Source organism: Amphiura filiformis, chromosome 5, assembly GCF_039555335.1.
Source record: "Amphiura filiformis chromosome 5, Afil_fr2py, whole genome shotgun sequence".
Classification (NCBI taxonomy): Eukaryota; Metazoa; Echinodermata; class Ophiuroidea; order Amphilepidida; family Amphiuridae; genus Amphiura; species Amphiura filiformis.
The window spans coordinates 38,041,512-38,068,171 of NC_092632.1; the positions used below are offsets into that span (position 1 = coordinate 38,041,512).

The 26,660-nt window shown below is 37.6% G+C and overlaps 1 protein-coding gene across 3 annotated transcripts in view; it reads left to right on the forward strand.

The window, feature by feature from the left end:
• Window positions 1-5,662: 5,662 nt before the first annotated feature.
• Window positions 5,663-26,660, forward strand: part of LOC140153086 (N-acetylated-alpha-linked acidic dipeptidase 2-like) — a 36,056-nt gene continuing 15,058 nt past the window's right edge. For 2 of the 3 annotated variants that reach the window (XM_072175704.1, XM_072175703.1), the window contains exons 1-8: window positions 5,663-5,710; window positions 9,991-10,477; window positions 14,329-14,485; window positions 17,221-17,352; window positions 18,259-18,384; window positions 20,734-20,929; window positions 22,990-23,080; window positions 24,738-24,830. In XM_072175704.1, coding sequence (XP_072031805.1) covers window positions 10,134-10,477; window positions 14,329-14,485; window positions 17,221-17,352; window positions 18,259-18,384; window positions 20,734-20,929; window positions 22,990-23,080; window positions 24,738-24,830 — 1,139 coding nt within the window. In that variant the 5' untranslated portion in view covers window positions 5,663-5,710; window positions 9,991-10,133. Of the gene's footprint in view, window positions 5,711-9,990; window positions 10,478-14,328; window positions 14,486-17,220; window positions 17,353-18,258; window positions 18,385-19,449; window positions 19,634-20,733; window positions 20,930-22,989; window positions 23,081-24,737; window positions 24,831-26,660 lie in introns of all 3 variants that reach the window. The other variant, XM_072175705.1, reaches the window with a different exon arrangement.

Below are 26,660 nucleotides of genomic sequence, written 5' to 3' on the forward strand. Positions count from 1 at the left end.
TCATGTCTACAGCAGAATTCACCACGACCTTTGCAGGACTTAAACCCCATTAAACCAAGATAAACCTCATTGAAAACAGCTCAACTATATGTTAAATCAGGGTGTGTCTCATAGCCCTGGTTAAATCCATAAACATATGTTTCTGATTTACCTGTGCGATATTCAATGTGCTGTGATGAAATAGGTATTATAAGTTCAGTTGGATGCACCATTACAAAGCAAACGCACAGTAACAATACTGACCGTGGCCTTTGTTTCCGAAACGAGAACAATAGTCTGCGTATTGTTATCCAGCCATGTTGATGGTACAACTCATGTCAAACTTGTCACAGTTATTGTGATCGTATCACACAAGTAAATGAGAAACATGTGGTTTTAGACTTAACACGGTTTGAAAAAATGTTTCCATTTTTTAGCTCCCTATCAGGCAGTCAGAACTCCATATTAGGGAGGAGGGCTCGACAACAATCTTCCCAAAATCGCATTTTAATCATTTTTAGATGACCATAGAGCCTAAAGGAAAGAATTGAAGTTTATTTACAGCTTCTATGGCGAAAATTGATCAAACCAATCACACGATGGTGCTCGTTCGAAGTTGGAGCTATCGCGAGTCAGCTGTTGAGCACAATTTGCCATTGAAATTACATGTCCGACTGTTATGAAATTTTGGAAGACTCTCTTCGGCAAAACGGCTCGACAACATCTTTCCCGTGACATTTTGTACTTCAAATTGTAGTATGTTAAGGATGAACATTATAAGTAGTCACATGTGAGCTTCTATGGCTATTATTGGGTGAAGGATTTTCCCACCAGCCCACTAACTAGTCCATTGCCTATACCTAGGGGAAAGTGGGGTAATGCCGGACTGTGGGGAATCCCGGACACGTCGATTGCAGCTAAACGGAGAAGGGTGGCACTATTATACTACCTTAGGGTATTAGCTACCTCAAGGTGTACCTCACGTGTACTACTACCAGCGCTTTGGGTCTCGTCTTTCTTTGTGAAAATTACGAAAAAACAGAAATTGTCATTTTTGACTTTTTATCTGAACAGCGATTTATTAGCTGGGTGACAGTTAAGGGGGCGCAACACTAAATAAGCGTCCCATAGGATAACGTGTGATTTTGGCCTACTTCGAGCGCCATTCCTGGGGTCCCTGCAATACTTGGAAAAATAAATTTGGTATCAAATTAAAGCTCTGTTTCTGTAGATTTCAAAACATTTGTCGGCATATATCGATGACCGTTGACTTTTTTCGCTATTTCGCGGTGCAAAAAATATGGCCTAAAAATATACTAAATTCACCACTCACATTTCAAAATCGGAAGTTGTCTTCATCCGCCACAGAGAATCGCTTTTGAGATAAAATGTCCGGTTTTTTCTGCATGTTATCATTGAAGACACTTGTCGAATTCATATGAGCTGATATCGAGTGATTTAAAGTGAACATGTCGGTAGATATGGTCGCTACAATCTCATACTCACTATGGACTATATTAGCCGAATTTCGTTCTTACATAAAATGCGTAGTGATTTAGTGTTGCGCCCCCTTAAAGCGACAAGGGACACAGATTAAGTATGGCTGAAAATTATGTTTGATACTTGATTGTTAGCTGGATGTATGAGTTTTGGTAAAAAAAAATGGATTAGTAGAACAAGCACTGAAAAAATAAATCGAGACCGTGAGGGGTAATCCCGGACACACATGCGTCTCTATACAGATGGGGTAATGCCGGACACTTGTTATTTCGAAAATATAGACAACAACAACAGCCCCCATAGTTGCATGCTTGAGGTAACAGAAGTACCTAATACATTCAGGGGATTATCATCCTACTCCACTTTCCCTCTTAGCAACAATCATGTGTCCGGGATTACCCCGTGTCCGGCATTACCCCATCATTTTTTTTCATTTTGTTTTTTAATTATAACTTATTAACTATAGATGTTGAGTTATTAAAAACTGGTTACTAGTTAGAACATTACTCCTACTTTGCATTGATATGATTTTCACTGATGAACTTTATTTAATCTTGCACCTGTGTAGCCTTAACGAAAGGTGCGCGGGATTACCCCACTTTCCCCTACAATACAGTGAGTGAGCTAGAGGTCAATCATCAATTGGAGCGCTGTGTGTGCACTGAATAGGAAAAACGGACAGTAACTGCATAATGTGATAGGCATATATTACATGAAGAATACTTTCTACAATAGCAGGCCCTACTACTTACATTATATATTTGTGATTTATGTCGCTATAAAGGGAGCGATCGTTATTTACGACAGGGGAAATGGCCATTTTGAGGGGGGAACCCGATTTTTGTTTTGATCTAGAGGGGGAACGCGATTTTTTTTTGTAGAACCAGGAGGGGGATTGTTAAGTTTTAAATGGAGAAATTCGGGAAAAAAATGGGAAATCAGAAAATTTTGAGCAGACGCGAACCCGAATTTTTTTGTCGATATTTTTTCCAAAACGTCCATTCCCTCTGCCGTAAATAACGATCGGTCCCTAATGTAATGATATACCAAAATTCAACATTCAAATAATAAACGCAACAATGATAATACTAAATAAGTAGTCCTACCTTGAACTTCGTTTATTTCGCTGAAAATAATCGTTTTGACGGTATCAAGAAATGTCCCTATCTGGAAAATACACAAGCGGTGACGGTAGTAGGATGATCAAGTTTAATTTAGTTTTGTTTATTGCGACAATTGTGAATTTTGCGATAATTTTACATGATCTCCGTGGTATTCACGCGTATGTTACCAAGTACGCACGAGTACGCAAAATTCACGCTGAACGCGTCACTGCCAGCAACGCAGCGGGTACGTGCAGGGATTATTATGTCTGGTGCGATTTTCATAGACCTCATAAAACCTGGAATTTGCTATCTTCAATATAGCATTTTGGCTAGGCCTTAATACCTATTTTATGCTATCTTCAGTAGATATCATTTAGGGGCATATGTAGGCAAAAATGTGCGCCCCCAGTGTATGACATCATAACTATTAGGATATTGCACTGTTTGCACAAACCTCAGATGTTCTTGTTGCCCATTGCACGGATAATCTCGTAATAAATTTCAATGGCGAATCTTACTGTATCAAACATGTAATTTGTGTTTAGGCCTATCTTCAGTAGATATAACACATGTCTCACACCTTTTTTCAGCAGATGTTGGCAAATGGAATGTTTTTAGTTACTTTTGCCTCAATTAAGTGCATACTTATGATTCGATTCTTGACATTTTTTAAACCTAGCTACAGATTGATGAAAGTACACACCTGGTTCACTAATGTCAAGTTAAACGGTATTGTGTTTAAAAACTGTTAATCAGATTGCAAAAACGAATTTACTCAGTAAAGTTGCATAAATGCACACATAAATGCACACATTTTCATAAAATTACAATTTCTGTAAAATGTTAATCAGAACAGAAAATGTTTAGAGTTATTTAGAAGGGTAGGTTTTCATTTAAAATGTAAATCCCTTTAATTGACATGTCGTTTTACTTAGCTACAGCTTGATGAAAGTACACATTTGGTTCACTAATGTCAATGGTTTTATGATTTTTAAATAAACATGTTAATCAGAAGCAAAAGCGAATGAAACTCTGCAAAGTTGCATAAAATGCACACATTGCCTACGATGACAATTTTATTAAATTACAATCAATGTAAAATGTTAATCAGAAAAGAAAATGTTTGGACTTATTTAAGGACAAATTTTCATTTCACCCCACTTAAGGAATCGGATAGCAACGTTTCCATAGTATTTGTTGTGCGACCTAAAATCTACAGCATTTTAATAGTGATTTTTAGTTTAGTTGGAAGAAGGGGCTATGGTGCACCCCCGAAAATCATGTTTTTAACATACTTGTTCTTGAGTGTGAAATATTATATTTATGTGTGTAAATTTCAAAACAAACCTCCCACCAGTTTTGGTTTTCTATATAAATAAAAGGAAGTCGCTAAATCTTGTCCAGAAGCAGTCTCCGAGATGCTTTCACTTTCAGCTCCGATTTATTCGTACATTGATCGGGTACATATTGCCATTAAACCATCTGACGTTCATTTTTGCAAAACTATTCAGTCACTATGGAAATAACAAAAAAAATGTTCGGTTGCTAGGCCGTTGAGGTCAATAACCTTATGGGTCAGGTCATGACAGCAAACGCGTCAAAATGCAAGCGGTGTCCAACACGCGCGGTAAGTGGCGAGTCGCGCACCTGCGCGTACACGGCACATGGTTTCACGCGCATTGCGGCGCATGGTATGGACGCATTTAATGTTGGCTTACCGCGCGTAGGCCTACGTATGTTTGTCTGGGTGTCGGGGTGTGTACGTGACTGACTGCTTCTCTGAGACAGTGGCGGATCCAGGAATTTGGAAGGGGGCACACTCTGAAGCTTTTTGCCGCCACCTTTTTGAATGGCCACGAAGCACCATTGTGTCGTACGCCGTGCAGCCGGCTGTGTCCTCTCAGAATTAGAAACTGGGTCAAAGCAAAGGCCTTGAAGCCATTTCAGGGGGGATCATTGGGTGTAAGCTGATGAAAAGGGGGGGGGGGTTATTGGGTGACATATTTGCAAAAAAAGTCCACTTTTCAGATGGAATGTTAAAATATAGCCAACAGAGTCGTTCAACTGTTCAGTATAGCCCCAAAAGATTAAATGATAGGGGGGTGGGTGAGCCCACTTTTAGTGGAACTTGAAAGTCCACATTTTGGAAATTCTGCGAACCCCGCAAATAAATCCTGGCTATAATGTAGGCCTAGCTTTTAACACGGGCTCGCTAAAATATTTTGCTGCAACTTTTAAACATGATGCTTACATGTTTTATACCATTATAACCCGAAACGTTTTCTAGCAACCTCTTTAACATTAATGTTTTATGTTTGTTGGGATAAAGTTAAACTCAACCATTCTGTCACGAGCTGTTTCAAAAGAAATCTGAGGGATTGAGTGAGTAACAACATTATCACAGGTCTGGATATTCACTTAAAGTTATTCAGCTTCTTTAATATGACAGGAGCTAACATATGATTATCAAGCTAACAATATAACATGGTCATTACTATGAATAATCTACACCAAGACACCATGATTATCATCATCACCGTTTACCATGTTTACTAACCACTCCCGTTTACTAACCGCTCCCGTTTACTCAACTAGCGGGGACCCGCGCGAAGCGCGGGTCTCCCGCTAGTATTAAAATAAATAGAGAAATAGAGTATTTCATTGCTAAAAAGAAACACAAACTCTCTTGCCACTTTCGTAAATGGAGATTTGACATCTAATTTTCTGGTTTATCTTGTATTGCTTACGATGTAATGCGTAACTGTACAATTTATATATTGGGACAGTGGGACTGATTTTGTAAACATTTCATGTATTACATATTAGGCCTAGAATGTTTGGGTAGCCTGTGACTAGGCCTACATACCTTTGTGTATCCAAGTTTCTGCTGCCTTTTTGTGATTTGTTGTTAATTAACTTAATTTGTTAATTTGTTTTTGTTTGTTGAAATGAATAAAAATCTATAACATTGAAATATAAAAAAAAATACTATTTTAAATTTAAAAATTCAAATAGCGCGCCCTACTCATTTACTCGCGTTGGGTCACAAAATACGGCGCCGCTTCCTATTTGCAGCTCGTCATCAAAAACAGATGGAGAAATTTTAGATAACAATAAACGTGGAGGTGAGTAAAATGTTCTTCCAGAATCCTCTATTTTGACAAACGGTGCCTCCAACAGTTGACCTAACAAAGTAGAGTATACGGCTAATATTTTGACGAAGTCTAGACTAAGCACCGTCCGATCCTGGACGTAAAATTACTAGTTAAAGTTAAGCTTAAATGTACTGTATGTAGGTAAGCTTAAAATTAGACTGCCTAACTGGCCTGTATCTCGTTTCGGCCAAAGAACGTCTGTAATACATACCTGTTTTTAATGACTTTGCAACAATGTTTCTATTGTCAGCAATAACAGCTTGCATTCACACTTTTGAGTTTATATGGTGAATTTTCGTACACATCATAAATAAGTGAAATCAGAATATCCTGAAAGGAATTTAGGTAACGAATTCAACGACACTGACCTCGCAAGAACAGCTAATGTTTTCATGTAAACATGGCGTCATTAGACATTTTAGCCTACGTTCAGTATCCTACTATCGGATCGTTGAAGCAACAAAACCTCAATCCCGGCCTCATTCACTAATTCACTCACCTTCCTACATAACCAGTGGAAATAAAACTCGAAACATCCCGTGTTATTCCTCAAAACTACATGCACCTTCATTAATAAAAAATTGAAATCCTAGTAGAAACCGTTATCGAAAATTGTTTGATATAAAACGTCACCAAAAGTAATTTTTCTGAAGAGTAGATACGCGTGTCAAAATGGCGGCCGCAGTCGCATTCCCCAGCTTTGTATGCGTGTACCCAGGTCACGGTATGTCTACGTGATTTAACAGTCAAGGTCAGAGAACAGCGCAACCTGTCTGCTGTCATGCCGTAATGGCTCCGCCCAATGAACGGCGCTGTCAATCATCCTTATTGCCTTTGTCGAACAGACTTTTACGCAGGTAAGAGCTCACGCTGTCCTCACTTTTAGGATCGATGAGCGTCAGGCCGACACAATCTGGTTGTGTAGGAGACTATCATCGTGATGCCCACGTTGGAAGTGTGCGTTGGAACCATTGGATTACGGAAGAAATATTCATACCAGGACTGAAGCAAATGTGGCCATTTCTATGTTTGTACCGGGCAAGTACCGGACATTTTCCAACACGGAGCTAGCGGAAAATACTGCAAATTGGCCCAAGGTAAGCAAAGGGTTGGGGATCGATTTTTAACTTTGACTAAACTGTTTCGGAGTTAAGGCACGCTAAAAGTAGACCATTTCGGGGCTGTATTTGGTGTACATGTGACGCTTTTAAAAGAGTAAAAACGACCACTTATTCGCTATTGCTGAAGTATACCCGCCGAATCATGTACCAATACACAAGGTATTGGTACATGAGATCAGGTATAGCTTAAAATATAATTTGGTTTATATCTTTCACTAGAACTAGAAGTCTTGCAGTTTTACCTATTATTCCGTTTACTGTGTATGTCTATGCATGTTCTTCTAAAGACCCACATTGAAATCATAACAGTGGTAGGTATTCCAATAGGAAACTGGAGAAAAAACAGAATCTAATAATTAAAATTTTTTAATTGGGATAAAATTTCGTTTAATTTAAAACCTGATTTTCTGCCTTTATAGCAGGTGGTGGCGGATGCGATAGCGCCATTTTTGACGTCGCCATTGGAAAACACATAATCATGAAATCTTCACAAACAATTCACTTTAAACCGTATATTTTGAATGGGGCTGTCAGCCTTGTATTTTCGCCAGCCTCGAACGTCACATGTCGCGTGTCCTATACCGCCTGCTTTATAGCATATATTTGTAATGTTTTAAAAATGTAATCATCCACTTAAAGGGGCATTTTTATATCACTGGAAACCTAGAGTACCGTACAACAAGTCATACAGGTCTAGAACTTTTTCTTAATTTGAGTTTTATCCTTTCTATACTGATTGTACTGTAAATTTTGCATAAATTCCCGATATCATGCGCCACGTTTTGTAAGAGCTCTCCGATTGCCGACTAGCCAGCTGAAGTTTTTGATAATTTTTTGTGATTGCCATATTGCATGTTTGGCCGAGTGTATGTAAATTACTGTTTGTGTAAAGATTATGAATAATTTAATTAAATTTCAAGTACCGCAGGTAAGAAGTATTTAAGGAAATGGATATTCCGACACATAGTAAAAAATATTGCTGACCTCTGGAGTTCAGTTTAACTCTATTCAATTGCGTGTCGCATTGGCTTACCTGTATTTTCAACGTAACTTTCCTGTACGTTGTGTCGTTGATCCACCCATATAAAAAAATCAACATATAGATCACTGTACTAGAAACGTGTATGTACAAAAATTTTCTTGCAGATAAAATTTATATTTCGTTCTGGTACCTAATTCTTTAAACCTTACTCTAATCCTAATCCTGAAAGTAACCTTACCCTAATCATATCCCAGACAGTAACCTTACCCTAATCATAACCCTGAAAATCTTGATTCCAGATAATGTGTTCCAAATAAAAACTTCATAAAGACTAGAACAAATGACATCTGGGAATTTTGTTGGGGATTTTTCACTAAAAAGGTTTTTTTTTTCAATACAGAGCTATGAAATGTTTACAAACTAACTAAAATTATTTTTATGGTCTTCACTCCCCCCAAAAAAAAAAAAAAACAACCCCAAAACAACAACGAAAAAAACAACACATAAATACACAGCCATGAATTGTAAACTAAGATTATAGATTACATTTTCGCCAGCCCATCGGGCTGGTACCTATTTCTGGGATGGTGCTTGTATGCTCAAGAGATTAATTTTTATTGGTATTGGAATGACTTTTGTTTAAAACTTTTGTGGTTGAATTTTTTAAAAATATTTTAATTTGATTTGTAAGGAAAAGTAAGTATGTTTTGCCGTTTCAACGTACGAAAACGAGTGAGTATTACCAAAGTTATGTTTGAACTAATTATGACTTTAAAAGTTCTAGGTATAGGCCTAAATGTAACAATAATAGTTAATATATAGCATCATATGGTCAGCAGAAGAAAATCTGACATCACCTATGATGTCATATCAGTGTCCTTGACCGGGGTCCTTACTCCTTGACCACTGAACAGCGTGATATCATGTTGATAACAGATCTATAGAATCAAAATCTTCATCATATCCCCAGATCATATCACAGATTCTCAACAATCTGTGATCATATGGACCATATTGATGTGAAAGTAGTTATCTATCATATCCTGTGTCGCTTTTATGGATAAAATGACTCAAAATGTTATTGATGAAATGGTTGCTATCATAAACATCAGTTTTGTCTTTTCAACGGAAAAATCCGATGCAAAATAAAGTTTTTAGGGCCTAGCTATAATATGGGCATAATTTATGCATGTAGGCCTATAGTATTGGACAATGTACCCCATTTGACATGCACTTATAGATAAATAAATTGTCTTACTTTATTAATTTAATAACTTCTTTATTATAAATAAAATGACACATAACTATTTGATTCATAAAATTACATTCAACAAAATGATTGAAGAGAAAACACACAAGGCACTAGGCAGACTGTTATAGAATGGAGTATGTAAGATGCCATGTCCATAGCTTCGCAGGAGTTTCCGACTAGCAATCAACATGATCAGCACATTCAGAAAAACACAGTTTAAGAGTGAAGATTGTAGTGAGTAACCAGTCCTTTATAAATGTGCTGGCCACTATCTATTATAATATAGTAGGCTTAAACTATACATTGCGAATTAATTAAGTTATTTTAAAATAAAATGTACATGTAAGTTAACTCAAACCGCAGTTTATTTGTGAAGTGGTATATCGAAAAGCAGTGAAATCGGACATTCCTAAGCGAAGATATTGAGTTCGTAAGTTCTGGTATTACAAAATTGGAAATTGAGATATCGTGGGTAAAAAGCTGAAAAGACAAAAAAAACCAACAACAACAACAACAACAACAACAAAAAACAGACCAGAACAATTTGGAGTAATGTTTTCTGCTGTTTCAGTGTGAAAATTCTCATAGTTGATGCTTTGGTGGACTGTCATGTAGATGTAAGCGTGATCCTAAAAATGCCTTTCACATTGACCAAAACTAATTACAAGACCTCTTCTACATTGAGGCTGGCTTTCCTTTTAAAGGGAATTTTTATTACAATATTCTTCCACTTTGGATAAAAAATAGCTCTGAAATTTACTGAAATCATTGAGGTCCCATGACTACAAATATTTACATGAGAAATATTTAGATGACACATGAATCTGTTAATTAAAAAAAATATATGCCTTTGTTTCCATGATAATTTTTCCCCAATATAATTATTTTTTGGTAGGTCCAGTACTTGGAATAAGAAAATAGTGGAACCTCATTGGCTGATAAAGTTATGTGGAAAGTAACCACATGATTGGCTGATATCAATCAAGCTATGCTGTAATTGATAGTAGAGATCCAGTACAAAGCTCCTCCCACTTCACCATGGAGGACAATTACCATAAACTGGAGGTAGATGGCGACTTTCAAAGTCTAAAGTCTACTCATAACCATACCCAAGCCAATGATACTGACAGTCAAGTGCAAATACTTGGCGGCAGTCAGCGGGACAAGATGGGGTCTAGGACTACTCTGATCATTGTAGCTGTAGTGACTGCAGTTCTTGGAATAACTCTTGGAGTATTAATTGGTTGGTTTTCTTCACAAGCTCAGTTTCCTGATAGTGAGGCATATAAGATCTGGCTGAAGGCACTGGAAGGGGAAGATGAGGCTATTAGAGAGATGATATTGGAGGAACTTAATGCTGATGTCATAAAAGAAAATCTCAGGTAGGTATGTAAATTGTTTGTGAAAGGTCTCACAATTTTTTGTTCAGCTGCAGTTTAAATGTATACCGTGCAATAATTTGATAATATTCATACAGATGATGAGAGGCCATGTGTTAGTTAAAATATTACGAAGCAAATTCATGGCCCATGTAACATTGTTTTGAAGCAATAAGGTCAATCTTTTAAAATATATATATATTTTTTGCAAATCTTTTTTGTTGGCATATTTATAAGATTTATTTACACATGTCCAAGCTTACACCTAATTGGAATCTGCCAATTTGCCGTAGGCAAATGAACACTTTTGAAATAATGTCTTAAAATAAGACAATAAATCCCCCATAGAGCTCCACATTTAAGTGGCCAACAATAGCCCAACATAGTAATTTAAGTGGTGTTACTTTTATTTTACCTCATTATTTTGGCTTAAAATGGCCAGAAAACCCAGGCAGAAAACAATTGGCATCAAAATAAAATCATATCTATTATGACTTTATACTACATATTCAACTCTTACCAAATCATTTCACTTATTATTATTAAAATTAATTAATATCATTGGTGGGATGTACATGAATAAAACCTAGAAAAAAAACCATACAAGTTTAAATTAAGTGGTAAATTTGTGCATGTGTACATGTAGGTTTCAAAAAAATTAAAAGTTTACATTTTGTGTGAGAATTTAATGCAAACATGTTTATAAAATAAGTGTAACACAGATATCCAGGGGCTTGTTAATATGTGGTATAGATGGAATGCCATAAATTGATTGAACTATTGTATGCCTACATGTATGTAGAGCAGATTTAGAATGAGAATCAGAAGTCGACACAAACATACACCATCATTATTTGTATAAAAATGTAGACTTTCAGGGTCTGATACTTTGTTGACAGAGATTAGGCCTACACAGGGATATTTGCTCTTGTATTTGTCACGCCTGCAGGGAGGTTTATATACTCCCATGAGTCAACCCCAGACTAGGGATTGATCCATTTGAATGAATTTAAATCTCTAACCTAACCTTAACCCTAACCTCTATCTCAACCTTGACTCTAGAAAAATGTTTTTCTGCTCACATATCAAAGAGGATTACTGTAAGATTGAAACAAAATGATCCATAATTCCCTACACTTGTGATGTGAAGAAGGAAAGAAGTGTGGGCTCTAGACATCTAGGGCCAGTTTCTCAAAGCATGGCTAGTGGTTACTGGTTAGGCAAGCTTCAAGAGATCGGACCCTAGAGGCTAAAAGCAAGGGGCTACAAAGCAGGGTATAATATAGCTAGTATCAAATTGCATTTTGCTACACAATCTAGCCAAATTGATACGCTATTATTTATTTATTTATTTTATTTAGTTATTTATAATGTTGGACATCAGCCAGGCAAACTTCAATTTACTGTAGGCCTATGCGTTTGTTTTGTAACAAGGAACAATTATTACTATTACATTTCCTGATTCTCTGTTGTCATTCCCTTAGTCATGAAGGCTGTTCTGAAAATAGACCCTATAAAGATCAGTTTTGTTGTGTAAAAGACATAATATACCCAGTATTGCTCATTTGGAAAAAAATGTTTTAATATTTTTAAAGTAAATATATTTAAAACTTAAAAAGTTTTAAATATATTTACTTTAATTAGTAGTAAATTTGGCAATATATTATTTGTCACTGTCGAACATTGGAAGTCATGCAATTAACTTAGCATACTTTATAAAGCCAAAATATGCCCTGGTTAGTGATTATTACAATTTAATAAACTAAGGAAAAGCCTATATCAACATTTTGACTTTATGAATAATAATTTCAATTTTAATTAGATAACTAATGTATACAGGTGGGAATACAATATTATTGCATATATGCTGGTACTAATTAGATAGCCTTGATGTGGTAAACACTTAAAATTGCTCAAATGTTAAATTCAGTGCTCAAAAATCAATAATCTTGTTTTTTGTTCAATAAAAGTAGAGAATGAATTAATTTTTATTGATAAATATTCTGTTTACCATAAATCGGTGAGATGTGTTCCTTTTTAGGTAAAATACAAAGTGCTGCATGACTAGGACCAAGTTCAATTCATTTGAAAATTGGGTGTACCAAATAATGAAGCATTTTTCCCAAATTAGATTGGCTCAATTTTAGCACAAAAAATTCTCAAATTGACTCTAAATCAGGGGTAGCGCTAGGTTGCTTTTTGGGGTCCCGGACCCACCAAAATAGAGTTCGGACCCCTGTTTTTAAATTTTCTGCAAGTTCAGGGGTCCCTGCAGACCCCCAGTTGTTCAATCTAGCGCTATTGCAGACATACTATTTATGCAGCATTTGTGCAACTCGGACTCACCAAACTCTACTCCGGACCCCCTACTTTTTAATTTTCGGCAAGTTCGGGGGTCCCTGCGGACACTGGAGTGTTTAGTTCTAGCGCTACCCCTGCTCTAAATTAATGAATTGCAAAGTATTTGACACTAAATTTGGGACCCAAAAACGCAACATAGCCTGCCCGAACATAGCCGCTGAATAAACACTGCAACTGCATGTGTACTATAATGGGATTTCAATTGTTTGTATACATCATAAATTTGATACTAGTATTTACATAAACTGATAAGCGCTTGTTCATTTCAATTAATTAGTGGTTGAACAACTGATAACGATTATAATATAGACCGCGTTTACACAGAGCCTGAAGTCACTTTAGCCGACTTTGAACTCGACTTCATTTGTGTGTAAACAGGGTCGCTGCGTTTTAAACTTGACTTCAGAAGTCGACTTCAAATGATGACCCGGAGCAACATTTTTCTAATTCAAAGTCGACTTCAAACTCAACTTATATGCAGTGTAAACGAACACGTAATATGAAGTCGACTTCATAATGGTAATTTGAAGCATGAGCAAATGATGGCATAAAAGTCGAATTCACAATTTGTTTTGAACTCGACTTACGCGTAAACACCCATCAAGAAATAATTTATGCTAATCCTTAGTCACAATCTGAATTCGATGTCTCAATTGAAGTCAACTTCTCTCTGTGTAAACGGGGTCATCATGGTCATAGACTACCCGTGTAGACTGATCTATTTGCCTCTTAATAGGACAATAAGTCTTACCTAATTCCATGCTGTATAAGCAGATACTGTGCAGAAATATCAAAATTTTGAAACAGTAATCTATATGGCAAGAGTGAAAATAAGTGGTTGCCAGTGGCAATTTGCATTGGAATGTAAGATTCTTAGATCATTTGAACCAGGAGTGAAGTACAAATGTAAGTTACACTTTTGTGAGTGATCCAAAATGGCTCCTGGTTGTTATTGCAAGAAATACACTCAGATAAATAATGCCATGATGTGCAGCTTACATATAGTGTATAGTAAGTTTGGCAATTGATGGAAAATGAGTATAATATATATTTGGTGTCTGAGTTGTTCATGATACAAGTAGCAAATGGTTGGACTTGGCTCCTGGCAGACATCATATGGCTCCATTGGCGGCGGAAACATTAAAATTTGGGGTCTGGGACTCTGGGGACAAGCATTTTTTGTTCCAGTTTTACAAAGTCATTTTTGCATGCACTCGAAAAATTTCAAAAAAAGTCTTCCACACAGGGAGACAATACCATTAGGTAAAAGAAGTGACTCCATTTGGAATCTACACTCCCTTTGTGGAAGATTAAGGTCGTATCCACCATAGGGGTGTTTGGATTTCAACTGGAATATCCCTTTTTGGACTTTGAGCTGTTCCATTGGCTGTGCTACATATTCCACTAACAAGCGCAACAAATCTTTTTTTCTTGAGTGTCCTCTGGTGACTTGGATAGAAGTTGAATGATGAACCATACTTTTTATTTTTCAGAACACTTACAGCAAAGCCTCATCTTGCTGGAACTCCTGCAGATAAAGAGAATGCGGAGTATGTAAAAGACAAATGGGATGAGCATGGGCTAGACTCGGCAAGGATTGTGCCATATAATGTACTGCTGTCATATCCCTTGAAAGAGAAACCAAATTTTGTAAGTCAAAATATGAAAGTAAAATTTCAGGCATACAACAATCTCCCATACACAATTTGCACACCTTACAACACTTTTCAACATTGAAACTGCAGACTTTTTACACAAGTCTGACAATTGATTGTCATACCGTAGACCAGGTATTCCAGGCCTAACATTGCACCCATAGTGGTTGGTTACCTATATTGGCTAAATGATTTTTTATGCTATTTCATACAAAAGTCTACAATTGGTGGTAAAGATATAGATGCACCCCACACTTACATGTACACCCCACACAGATACATGTTCGGTTACTTCACTTAGAACTAATGGTTGGTGACTGCACAGATTGCAAAATCATCCAAATAGGGGGCATTTTAATTTTGCACTGTCCACAAAATTTGGATAAAGGGGTAAATTTGGGAAAATGTGATGTATGTATCAGATAATTAATCTGAGAAATTACAGAAACAAGAGCTGATGTACTTTGAAAAAAAACCTGCCATAACTAGACACAAGTAAATTCCGCTATTATTAGCTTATACTGTACTTCAGAGTCAGCTGGGATAGAGTGAAGTATATGCTTACATCGTGATTGATATCAATCCCCAAAAGTCCATGTTATACATCCATTTTAGGTTTTTGTATAAGATGGAATGTTTGACTTTAAGTCAGTGTCAATAATAAGTCTGTGTACTATCTTTTGTTTTATCGGAACATATGCCAATTTCACAGAGAACTAGGTCCTTATTAAAAGGTTTGCATTATCTCCAGTTGACCTGGTGCCAGAACTGCTAGACCTTTTTACATGTAGGTGGGCTTTTTATGAGAAAAAACAAAACAAAATATATATGTGTGACCGTCAAAACATATAATTCAATATTTCTTTCTCGCAATTTGAATTTGAGCAAGAGCAAGGTGGTATGTAATCATTTCAACAACTCATACCTTTGTACAGGAGCCAATCAGTGATGAATCCACAGTCCAGTAGCCTATATGAGAACGCAAGGTTACACATAAAATTTGTCATGCCTGGAACTTATGTATAAACCTGGTCTTATGTTGGAAGTAACACCTAATAAACATTAGTGCTTTATTCTTAATTTTTATTGCTGATATCAACAGAGTAACCACCGGTCTTCTTGTAAGGTTGAGTGACAATGACAACCGGACATCTGAATGAAAGAATCATGTGAATTAGACCTGTCCGGCCCGTCATTGTGGTTTACTTCGCTCGGGCAGCTAAAGCCACCCTTGAAAGTAAACCACACAGATGATGTTGACACATCGTTGTTATGCATGGATGAACAACGGTGAAAAATGATTAAATCTCTAAATCACACCACATGCTCATGAAATTCATTGATGTCAATGTGTGATTGGTAGTAGTGTTTTTCATTATCACATGCAACAACTTTTTCTGAAGATTTCAGATCAGCTTCTGAAAAGGTCTATTGCACCCGTTGCGTAGTGATTTGGTGTGATGTGCCAAACACTTCTGTCCATGTATGTATGCCATTGTCATAGCTAGCCACCCCTCTGCCCGTCCAAATTGATGCCTTTGATAGATGCTAAATTATAACCGGCATGGTGGCCTAGTGGTTAGAGCGTCCGCCTCACGATCGGGAGGTCGCGGGTTCGAATCCCGGCCAGGCTATACCAAAGGCTTTAAAAATGGTACCTACTGCCTTCTTGCCAGGCGTTTGGCATTGAAAGAATGGAGTAGGGAAAGTTTAAACACATGGCTACCAGTGGAATAATCCCCTGCTGTAGCTCTTCTGCTGACATGTGGCCTAGGGTTATGAAACAGAGATACATGTAGGCGCCACCCAATGGGCCGAAAGGCTTAGGAAGGATTTAACTCTTTTTAAAAATTATAATTGTAGCTGTTGATAAAGGTTATTGACCTTTTTAGTGGACCAGATTTGCAAGACAAGGCCATGGAAAAACGTATTTGAACTCTTTGAACCCCCAATGGACTGTAGAAGTCTGGTAAATGTTTTAAAGTCAAATTAGGACAGGCAATTTTATTCAAATGAAGGGCAATCCTCAATTTCTAGCAAAGACCCTGATGTATGCTGCTTGTGTTTGGCACCAGAACTCATCACCATTGTATCTGTAGCATAGTAATTTGGTGTCACTACTCAAAAACACTTCAGGCCATTGTGTCTCAAAGCTGCCGTGTGCGTTAGTAAAATCGTGCACGTAGTCCTCTTTGAAAATCAAGAAATTCATTTTTTATCTCTTTTTATATTTTTTAACAAAAAGGTGAAAATAAAACTCAAAATTCGTATTTGATTTCAAGTTTTCAATTTTTAGCAAACTTTGGACATGAAAATAATAAAAGAGAAGAATAATAGTTTGTAGCAGTGACTTTTTTGTTTGCTATTCCTACTTTTGCAACATTGGATATTTTTTACACAAAATGCTTGTCCGAAAATCCTGTACTAACACATACAATTTTTTTTTTTTTTTTAAATACAGTAAAAAACACAGCATTCTGCATTAAGTTTTCAATTTCTCACAAGCTTTGAGACACAGGATTTAATTAAGATGGCCTTAGATATATGTATGCCGCTTGCCTTTGGCAAGTTACATTTGTGGATTAGATTATGTGACAAAACATAAATACATACTGTAGCAGTATGTAAAGTCTTACTTCTCAAAAGCTGCAGTTTATACATATACCACATATCACATAAGCTATTTTTTCAAATTTTACATCTTATATTTAAAATGTCTCATTTTTACAGGTATACATTTTAAATCCAAATGGCACAGAGTTTTATAAATCAGACCCAGAGGAGAAAGACTTAGATGATGGAGACAAACATCCTGATACAGTGCCTCCATTTAATGCTTATGCGGCTGAAGGTACAGTAGAGGTAAGGGGAAGATGGGTGGGTGTTCCCTCAGTGGTGTTGTGCTATTCCAGTTGAAATCCATACACCCCCTGTGGAAGACATGACCTTAATCTTCCACACAGGGGAGTGTGAACTACCTGTTATGGGTGACTCCATTTGAAATCTACACTCCTTGTGTGGAAGATTAACCCTAAATGAACCAAACATTAAAAAACCTCAATTCACAAATCATATGCACACGCAGATATCCCATGTGATGCGATTGCGTCATCTTGCGAACAGTCATATGGCCACAGTAAGCATGGCCTGCCAAGGTAGACCTTTGTGGCAAGGTAGATCTGTGCATGTGTCTGGTCCCCGAGGGGTTGGTGGTTCAAACCGCACCCGAGAAAAGTTTTCTCTTCTTCTTCTTTCTTTCTTTATTCCTTCCTTCTTTTCTTCTCCCTCACCAAAAAGCTTGGGGCATTAGGGTTAAGGACATGTCTTCCTTAGGGGGTGTACATGTATGGATTTCAACTGAAATAGCCCATTAGTGGGGCAGTCAGGCTCCATGCTTAAAAGTGCTGTTTGTAGCAAATTGTGATAGAACAATCTTTTAAACTTTTTTTTTAGTTTACACTGTTGGAGCTCATCTGAAAACAAAAAGAATACAATTTCCACTGTAATTTCCACACAGTATGCACCATAAGTATCCGACACCCAACCATTCCCACAGGGGAACTAGGGAATTTCTAAAAGCTCATTTGTCATACATACACATATGTTTTTAGCAGAAGTTTCCGACCACTTACCACACTATGTTTCCGATCAAGATGAAGCCAATAAGTGCAGTGCCTGGGGGCGCCTCTCAAAACTTTGAAATAAGAGATGAATGCTGTCATAAAACCATGTAATTCTGTATTTGTTATGTTATTTTCTTTGGCATAGGGTGATTTGGTATATGTAAACTATGGCAGAATAGAAGATTTCCAGAAGTTAGATGAAGAACTCAAAGTGAACGTGACAGGAAAGATCTGTATTGCCCGTTATGGCAAGATATTCAGAGGTGATAAGGTAAAGAATTGAGAGTAAATCTGAACTGAACTGAACTGAATTATTGTAGTGATGTGGGTTCATTTGATATGTTTATTAACATGCAAGTGAAAGATGGGGAACAGAAGTGGATGTTGTTAGGCAGAAAAAACCTCCTGTGTACTTGTGGCCATTGAACATGTTTAAAACAAAACTGCCCAGAGGTTTCAGGGACCAACGACACATAGGAGGTTTTTCCTGCCCTACGACGATGTGTAAGTTCTAAAAAACACCCAAGTATTCACATTTTTTTGAGTCTTATCGTTTCAAAATACTTTTTTGGTTTCTTTAGCTTGATCCAAATGCACAGGTGGTGTTTTTTGCAGATATGGTGTTTCTAGAATGATTATGGATCAGAAATGGATGTTGCTTGCATGTTATGGGCAACATTGTGAACTTCACTTCTTATTCTATAAAAGCTTCTATAATTTATGTATGAAGAGTTCATATGCAAAAAGTGATCTATCCATTTTTCATGATTTGAGATAAGGCAAAAGGAGAAAAAAAAAAACACCAGAAAATCACAAAAAATAATATGAAACACTTCTGGAGAAAACATTTACACATTACGCAAACACGTGTAGTGAAAAACTACCGGAGAAAACATCACACATATTTTTAAATACCTTTTTTAATTGGCAGGTTGAAAGGGGATCATGAAATTATTCTTGAATATGAAGAAATATGATTTTTTGTGGGTTTTGGAGAAACACACTGTAAATGCCCATTCCAATTCGCATTAAAAAGTTTTTTTGTTCATTTCAAGGCATGGATTTAAAAAAAAATAAAAAAACGCATTTCGCATTTGACTTTTTAGACCTGCTACAGGAAACAAACATGGTTTTTTTTGGCCTAATTATAGACAAATATAACTCATCAAATATAAAGAACAAGAAAATATGTGCTGTTTTTGATCAATAATGTTCCAAAGTCACATATTATAAAGCATGAACTGTCATGCATTACGCAAAGCACCACAGTGGCTTTTTACACAAACTAGACGATGTGTAACCTCTACTTTAATATATTTGCTGCCCCCATCAACAGGTAGCCATAGCAGAATCCTATGGTGCAGTTGGTATGGTATTGTATTCAGACCCAGCCGATTATGCAGTAGATGGTATAGAAACTGTTTACCCCAATTCATGGTGGCTGCCTGATACAGGGATACAAAGGGGAACATTGTTTGTAGATAATGGAGACCCGTTAACATGGGCCTACCCCTCCACTGGTAGGTTTCGTATAGTCTGTGTCATGTGATCATATATGGTAAGCTTCTGAACAGATGATCTTTCTTTTGTAACAAAAGGGTTTAATTGTGATACCTTTTAAACCTGTATGGAGCAAAATTACCAATCAAAAGCCATACATAGATAATATATACATCGATATACTCAAAACAACTTTATAGGATCAGAATCTGACAGCCTTCGTTACCTTTTTCGCTTAATTGTTCTTGTGGGCCTGTAGACTTGCAATTTGTATCTTCTGATTGAAACAATTCAATTTGTGAAAGTTTTCCACAAAGGAAGACAGTCTGTCCAAAGGCTTACCATATTAAATCTTGTTATGTCAAACTTGCACTGGTGGAATGACTTCCCTTCAAACACACATCTTCTTTGGTCTGTATTATTTTTTATTTGAATGAACACATCTACCAACAGTGTGATGATTCCCCATGTACACTGTCTGATGAACGTGTGTAAGGGCTCATATTGAAACACCCTACCATGTTTTCACACAGAAAGAAGGCAGGATTCCCCGCGCTAAGCGCGCGCCTCAGGAAATCTCGGTCATAAAACGGATGGATTATATGCATCAGTGATACACCCTGCCCAGGATTTTAACAAAGAAGGCTAGCACAGGAAAGCTGCAGGATGGCGCACACCTTCCTGTGTAAGGGAATTTCAATATGAGCCCTAAGTAACACAGAAGTGAACCAACTACTCATGATTGGTTAGTATTATCATTAAGTATGCAAGGTTGTGCATTCGCTTTGTATTTTGAAATATGGTCGTGGTCAGATCGTGTGCAGCTGTTGGCAGCTGTGTTCATTCAAATAAAATTTTGATTGCAGTGTATCCAACTAATAACCTACATCCTGCACCACATTAGATGAAATGCGACCTAGATGAGATGTAGTAGATTGTGCATCAGTGAAAACTCCACAGGGCCCAGATTTGAAACATGTGTTTGTTTGGTGCATCTAGAATATATCAAGGCAGGTCATTCCAGTAGTGGACAGTCCCTGGGAAAAAAAGTAACTTATTCCATCTGACAAGTATACATACACATTTTTGTTATATATCTCTATACATCATTATCATGCAGGCAAAGCATGCACAGCAATATGGAGCAGTAGGCTTGGTGATCTACTCAGACCCAGCTGACTATGCTGCAGATGATAATACTGCAGATGTGTACCCACACACATGGTGGCTACCTGGTAGCGGGGTGCAGAGGGGCTCACTGTATATCAAACAGGGTCTTGGTGGGGATCCATTGACCCCTGCTTATCCATCATCTGGTGGGTAGTAGTCATTTCATTCATTCATATTTTATTATCACTTATCACATACAAATCATATAAATCAAATCAATGGCATACAAAACTATAATAATAAAATTAATTTCAAGCAATAAAGTAATCAATAGAAATAAGAAAATAAGCAACATGCATGATATAAACTCCTCAACAAAAGTTTGGACAGTTTTTTCAAGCATCTGTATCTCAGGTTATTTGTGACATATTCATATTATGTTGCATATCAATGGATAGCTACATTATTCCTCTTTACAATGACACCCCATTTGAAATAATCACCTTTTTCACACCTGAGTACACGACTTGTGAATGTAGTGGGGGTCTCAAACAAAATGTGCCAAATTGACCATTAATCTGTGCTCAAACAGCACTAGTCACTAACCTCAATAGTGGGTGGAAAAACCATACGCAGCCGAAACAGCCAGGCACCACCTCCTCATGCATCACACACTGCCTGTGTTACTATAGTGTAGGATTACGCATCTGTGTTCCGCTTTGAGCCATCCATTTTTTTAGTTTGGACTTGTTATGTTGCCCAGGCTGTTATTAAGGCTTTTGTCATGTCGTCCGTCCAATTTACCTGATTAACAGCAGTTTGCCCTGATTTTGCTCGATAAACGGCAAGTTACCGCTTCGGTCTGTTTCTACAGAAAATCTACCCGCTTCGTCGACGGCAAAACCCTACTCCAACGAGGTTTTCGTTGGCGTTGAAAAGGCGTTGCGAAAAGGTGTTGGAGGCTGTTTCCACAGGAGTGATTAACAGTTCCATACCATTATCAAAACGGTATTTGGCTCTGTAGAAACACGCTCATAGTGGCTTGGATAATTGCTAAAAAACAGCTTGTGCCCCCAATCAGGCCCAGTGCCTCCCCAATCATGGTCAGTACCACCCCCCCCCCACACACACACAATGACTCATGCTACGCCACTGGCTTTGCCTATCAAGAGATGCACTGATACATTGTTCTCAGTTCACCTACCTTAAGGGTGGTCTTAACCCTGGAATTATGAAAACTTTTGTTGGTCTTAAGTATATAAAAGTATGCATATTTAGAATGGCAAACACTTGATAAATCCATAAAATCCATCTGTGATGTCAAATTTTGGAAAAAGCGCTCAGTTTTGCAGAAAAAAACGATAACATTTTTGAGCAAAAAATTTTTTAGTAAATTTTTAAAAATTTATTTTAAACTAGATATAGAAAACTTGAGATTTTCTTTTTTTTCACTGCTCCTAAAAGCTACAGAAAGTGAGATGTTGAGTGCAGCTTAATGCTTAAAAATATTTGCAGATAGCTAAGCTGAGGTTGAAATGAGGTGAACACCATGCCTCTGTCATACACTTTTCATTATCAATATTATATGAACCCCTGAACACACCCAGCTTTGGCTTAACTGTGCATGTATACCATTCTTTAGAGGACTTGTATTGAAAACCTGTAATGATAGAGTATTCCAAAGGAATTCTGAAAGATTATCCATGCATTGATATCACAGCTACTTCCATCAACACCAGTATTGCTGCTTCTGCATCAACATTAGCATCACTGGTACATACATTGGTACCAACATCACCAACATCATGTTTGTTCATTTTTTGTAGTATATTAGACCCAGGGAGGGGGGGGCACTCCCATATATTGACATACGTCATGTGCCCATTCTATTTGAAATTGAAATTTGAAATGAAAAAATAAATGAGTTTTGTCTATTTTGTACTGTAAAATTGGGTAAAAAGCTATTTTTGATTGTTAATGATGTGAAATTTTGGGCGCTCCCATACAAAATCACCTCATTTTTGACATTGCCAACACCAAATGACCCCCTTTTTTTCTGAAAATTTCTACATTGATAGACCCCTAGTTTCCTACGCTGGTGGGCACAGGTACGTCACTTTCATATTTGAGTGCCCTTCCTCCCCGGATATTAGATAGCTGTATGTTTATTTGAAATTAGTGCTACATGTAAAAGTAAAGTGTTTGTGGTAGTCAAAATGAAAACAGTTTCTAAGACTTTGTTTTAAATTGTTTTTACTTAATCCAGAGAATGCCTACAGGTACCCAGAAAGCTCTGTGGATCTTCCAAAGATTCCTGTACAGCCCATTGGTTATGAAAATGCTAAGCATTTCTTGGAGTAAGTTATTTGTGCAACATTTTAAGGACTCATATGTGACCTGCTATCAGGAAATGAGCCTAAAGTCGCAAGTGAGTAGTTATGAGACATCCTGGCTGCTGTGTTGGTGTTCTTTGTTTGCAGCGCACCTGTACAAGCTAGTTGTATTTCCTTCATTAATGCCCCATTGTGGCCCCATTCACAAAGGACATACAGACATACTACTGGCTTGAACAGGTGCATGTGAAACAAAGAACACCAATGCAGCAGCCAGGGCATCTCGAAACTACCAACTTGCGAGTTTATGCTCATTTCGTGGTAGCAGGCCACATATGTGACATGATCTAGTCCAGTCAGACCAGTATGAAATTTTGCAAATTGAGTTCTTACGATTTCAAACTTGATCAGTACATTTGGACCTACGCTATACCGATATAAAATCCCCACATCCCTGGCATACTCAGTGCGAAATTATGATTGTATCTGATCATGCCACATACACTACAAGATTCCTATTGTGGTCGCCTGTACAGGTATACTTTTGGTCAGGTACCTGACTGCTACGCACAGAGTACCTACTCAGTACCAATGCTGCTACTGTACAGGACCCACCAGCAGTGGTAATGCACTGGTAGTACTACACTGGTACACCCCTGGTACTGCAGAGTACCAGCCAAGTACCTTGGCGACGATGTACCAGTGCAGGCTGCCCCAATAGGAATTTTGTGGTGTATGTTTGATTTCATTTACAGTTTCAATGAATGATTTACTGCAAAAAAAAACTGTTTCATTGACTGATTAGGTACTCACTGGCACAGATTAAGAGATTAAAGGTAAGATATTGTCTTGCCTATGGGTAGTGGATGCTGGCACAGCTGGTATCCACTACGATCAAAATACTGGACAGCCCATCCATTATGACACGATATTGGATAGGCAAAAGACAAAATCCTATCTTTTATTCTCATTTCTTTGAGTAATTTTTTTCCAGATAAAATTACTTTTGTGAGGACATCCCCATTGTTTTAAATGAACAAAACCATCACAAACATCTAAGCCGCTGAACTGCTTTCTTAGCTTGCACATGTTTATTACACGAACGCATTATCACGCAATCATTGAGGACCAACAAACGTACTGCTCGCTGTCTAATATCAGTACCCACTGTCATTCGATAATGGTGACCTGAAAACCAATCAAATTGTAGATTCATGACAAGACCGTCAACTGAATAAAACGATTAACAGCAGAAGAGTATTGAACTCATGCGCTGAAAGCCCTATATGTGTGTATTATGTGATCATGATTGCCAGATGGTATCAAAGCCACAACTTATGTGTAGGATACAAAATGATGCAGTAAATTGTATATTGTGTTATGTTACAGTTTCTGGCAGAGAAGAATGGCAGTTATTTATATTTTGAGAGTGTGCAGAGCGTAAACACAGAAGTGGAGTTCTTGATGATTGGCTAATTCAGTCGTCTGACAATCATAACAACAAACTGATAATCTGATTGGTCGATCAAAATGTTAGTCGGCTCAGAGCAGCGCCCTTGAAGGGAACACAAAGCTCCATGTATAAGGGCGCGAGCGTCAGTCTGAGCATGGGACTGCTGTTCTTCTCTGAAACCGAGTGTAGAATATAATAATTAAAAAACTTACCAATTATGATTTTCAGACAGTTAGATGGTGATAGGGCACCAGATGAGTGGCAGGGTAATATTGATGGATTGGCAAACTACAATTTAGGACCAGGTCTGCTAGATGAAAGGTAAAGTATATGTATTTCATATGTTTGTGAAGGTTGTCATTCATCCAGGTTTAATAAATATTGAATTAAACATAATATATATAGAGTATAGAGTATATATAATATATATAGAGTATATGCAAGAAAATAGTTTATTTTCTGTAAGCCAGTCTGCATATAGGCAATTCCATTCAACGGAAACTGCTCTGCTGTGTGTTACAAACGACCTGTTACTTGCGCTTGACAAAGGCCATCAAGCAGTGCTTGTGTTACTCGACTATTCCTCTGCCTTTGATACGATAAACCACATCATCTTATCTGAAAGATTCCAAAGGAGGTATGGCATATCTGGCACTGCTTTACAATGGTGTGTTTCATATCTGGATAGTCGCCAACAAGCCGTTGTCATCGGTGATTCATTCTCTGATCCTTTCCCGCTACCTTGGGGTGTTCCCCAAGGATCTGTTAAAGGACCACTTGATTTTATTATGTATAGTGCTCCGCTGAGCGATGTCATCAATGCTCATCATGATATTCACCATCTAATTTATGCCGACGATACTCAACTGTACCTGACCCTGAATCTACCCATCATCCTCAAGTTGTAAACAAGCTCGAATCATGCATTTCAGACGTTCGCTGTTGGGCAATCCAAAACAAACTCATGTTAAATGACTCAAAAACTGAAATCATTCATTTCCATTCCAACTTCCGACATATTCCGTGTTTCCGACTGTCCACATTGGAGGTTCCGATATATTTCCATCAAATTCTGCGAAAGATTTAGGTGTTTTGCTTGACGACACATTGCTGTTAAAAGACCATGTTCGCAATATATGCCGGAAAGCCTCTTTTGGTATTTATAAGATCGGCCGCATTCGCAAGTATTTAGATCGTCAATCTACTGAGCGCCTCGTCCATGCTTTTGTTACATCTCATTTGGACTGCAACAACTCTCTTTTGTATGGTTTACCTGACAACCTCCTGTCATCACTTCAGAGAATTCAAAATTCTGCTGCCCGTCTCATTACAGGAACTAAGCGCTATGAACATATCTCTCCTATTTTAGACGAACTTCATTGGTTGATTGTTGAGAAAAGAATCCATTTCAAGATCCTGCTGCTAACATACAAGGCTCTTAATGCACATGCACCCAACTACATCTGCAACCTCATATCATTATCCACTAACCGCTCTCTCCGTTCCGCTCACCAGCTCGCTTTAAAACCCGGTCCGCTTGTCAAAACATCTACCTATGGCGACCGGGCCTTTGCAGTGGCGGCACCCTTCCTCTGGAACAATATCCCTTTCACTATCCGTTCCGCTGTCTCCATTGATCAATTCAAGACCAAGCTCAAAACTTTCTTGTTCAATTAATTGACTCTGTATTTCTTGCTTATCATGTTCATGTCATTTTGTAGTAGTGTAAGTTGTAGTGTAAGTTGTTGCTAGCGCTTAGAAACCTTTGTATTTTGCGCTTTAAAAATGTTGTTAATTATTAAAACTGATCAACTGGACTCACATTTATTTGAGAGGCTACAGTATCGCACCTTATCCAAGGTGCATCTTCAGGCCATCTGATAATCAAGATCCACAACCTCTGGCAACACCACCTTGTCACAGGTCAACGACCTTTTGCCACCAGATCATCAGACGGCCTGAAGATGCACCGTGGATAAGGTGCAATACTGTAGCCTCTCAAATAAATGTGAGTCCCAGTTGATCAGTTTTATGTTTAATTCAATATATATGTATTTCATGTAAAAATGTAAATTTGGGAGAGATTTTGACCTCCACATTGTGTTTCTTCGTGCCTTTTTATTTTATGATTGTAAACAATGGCACAGTGGG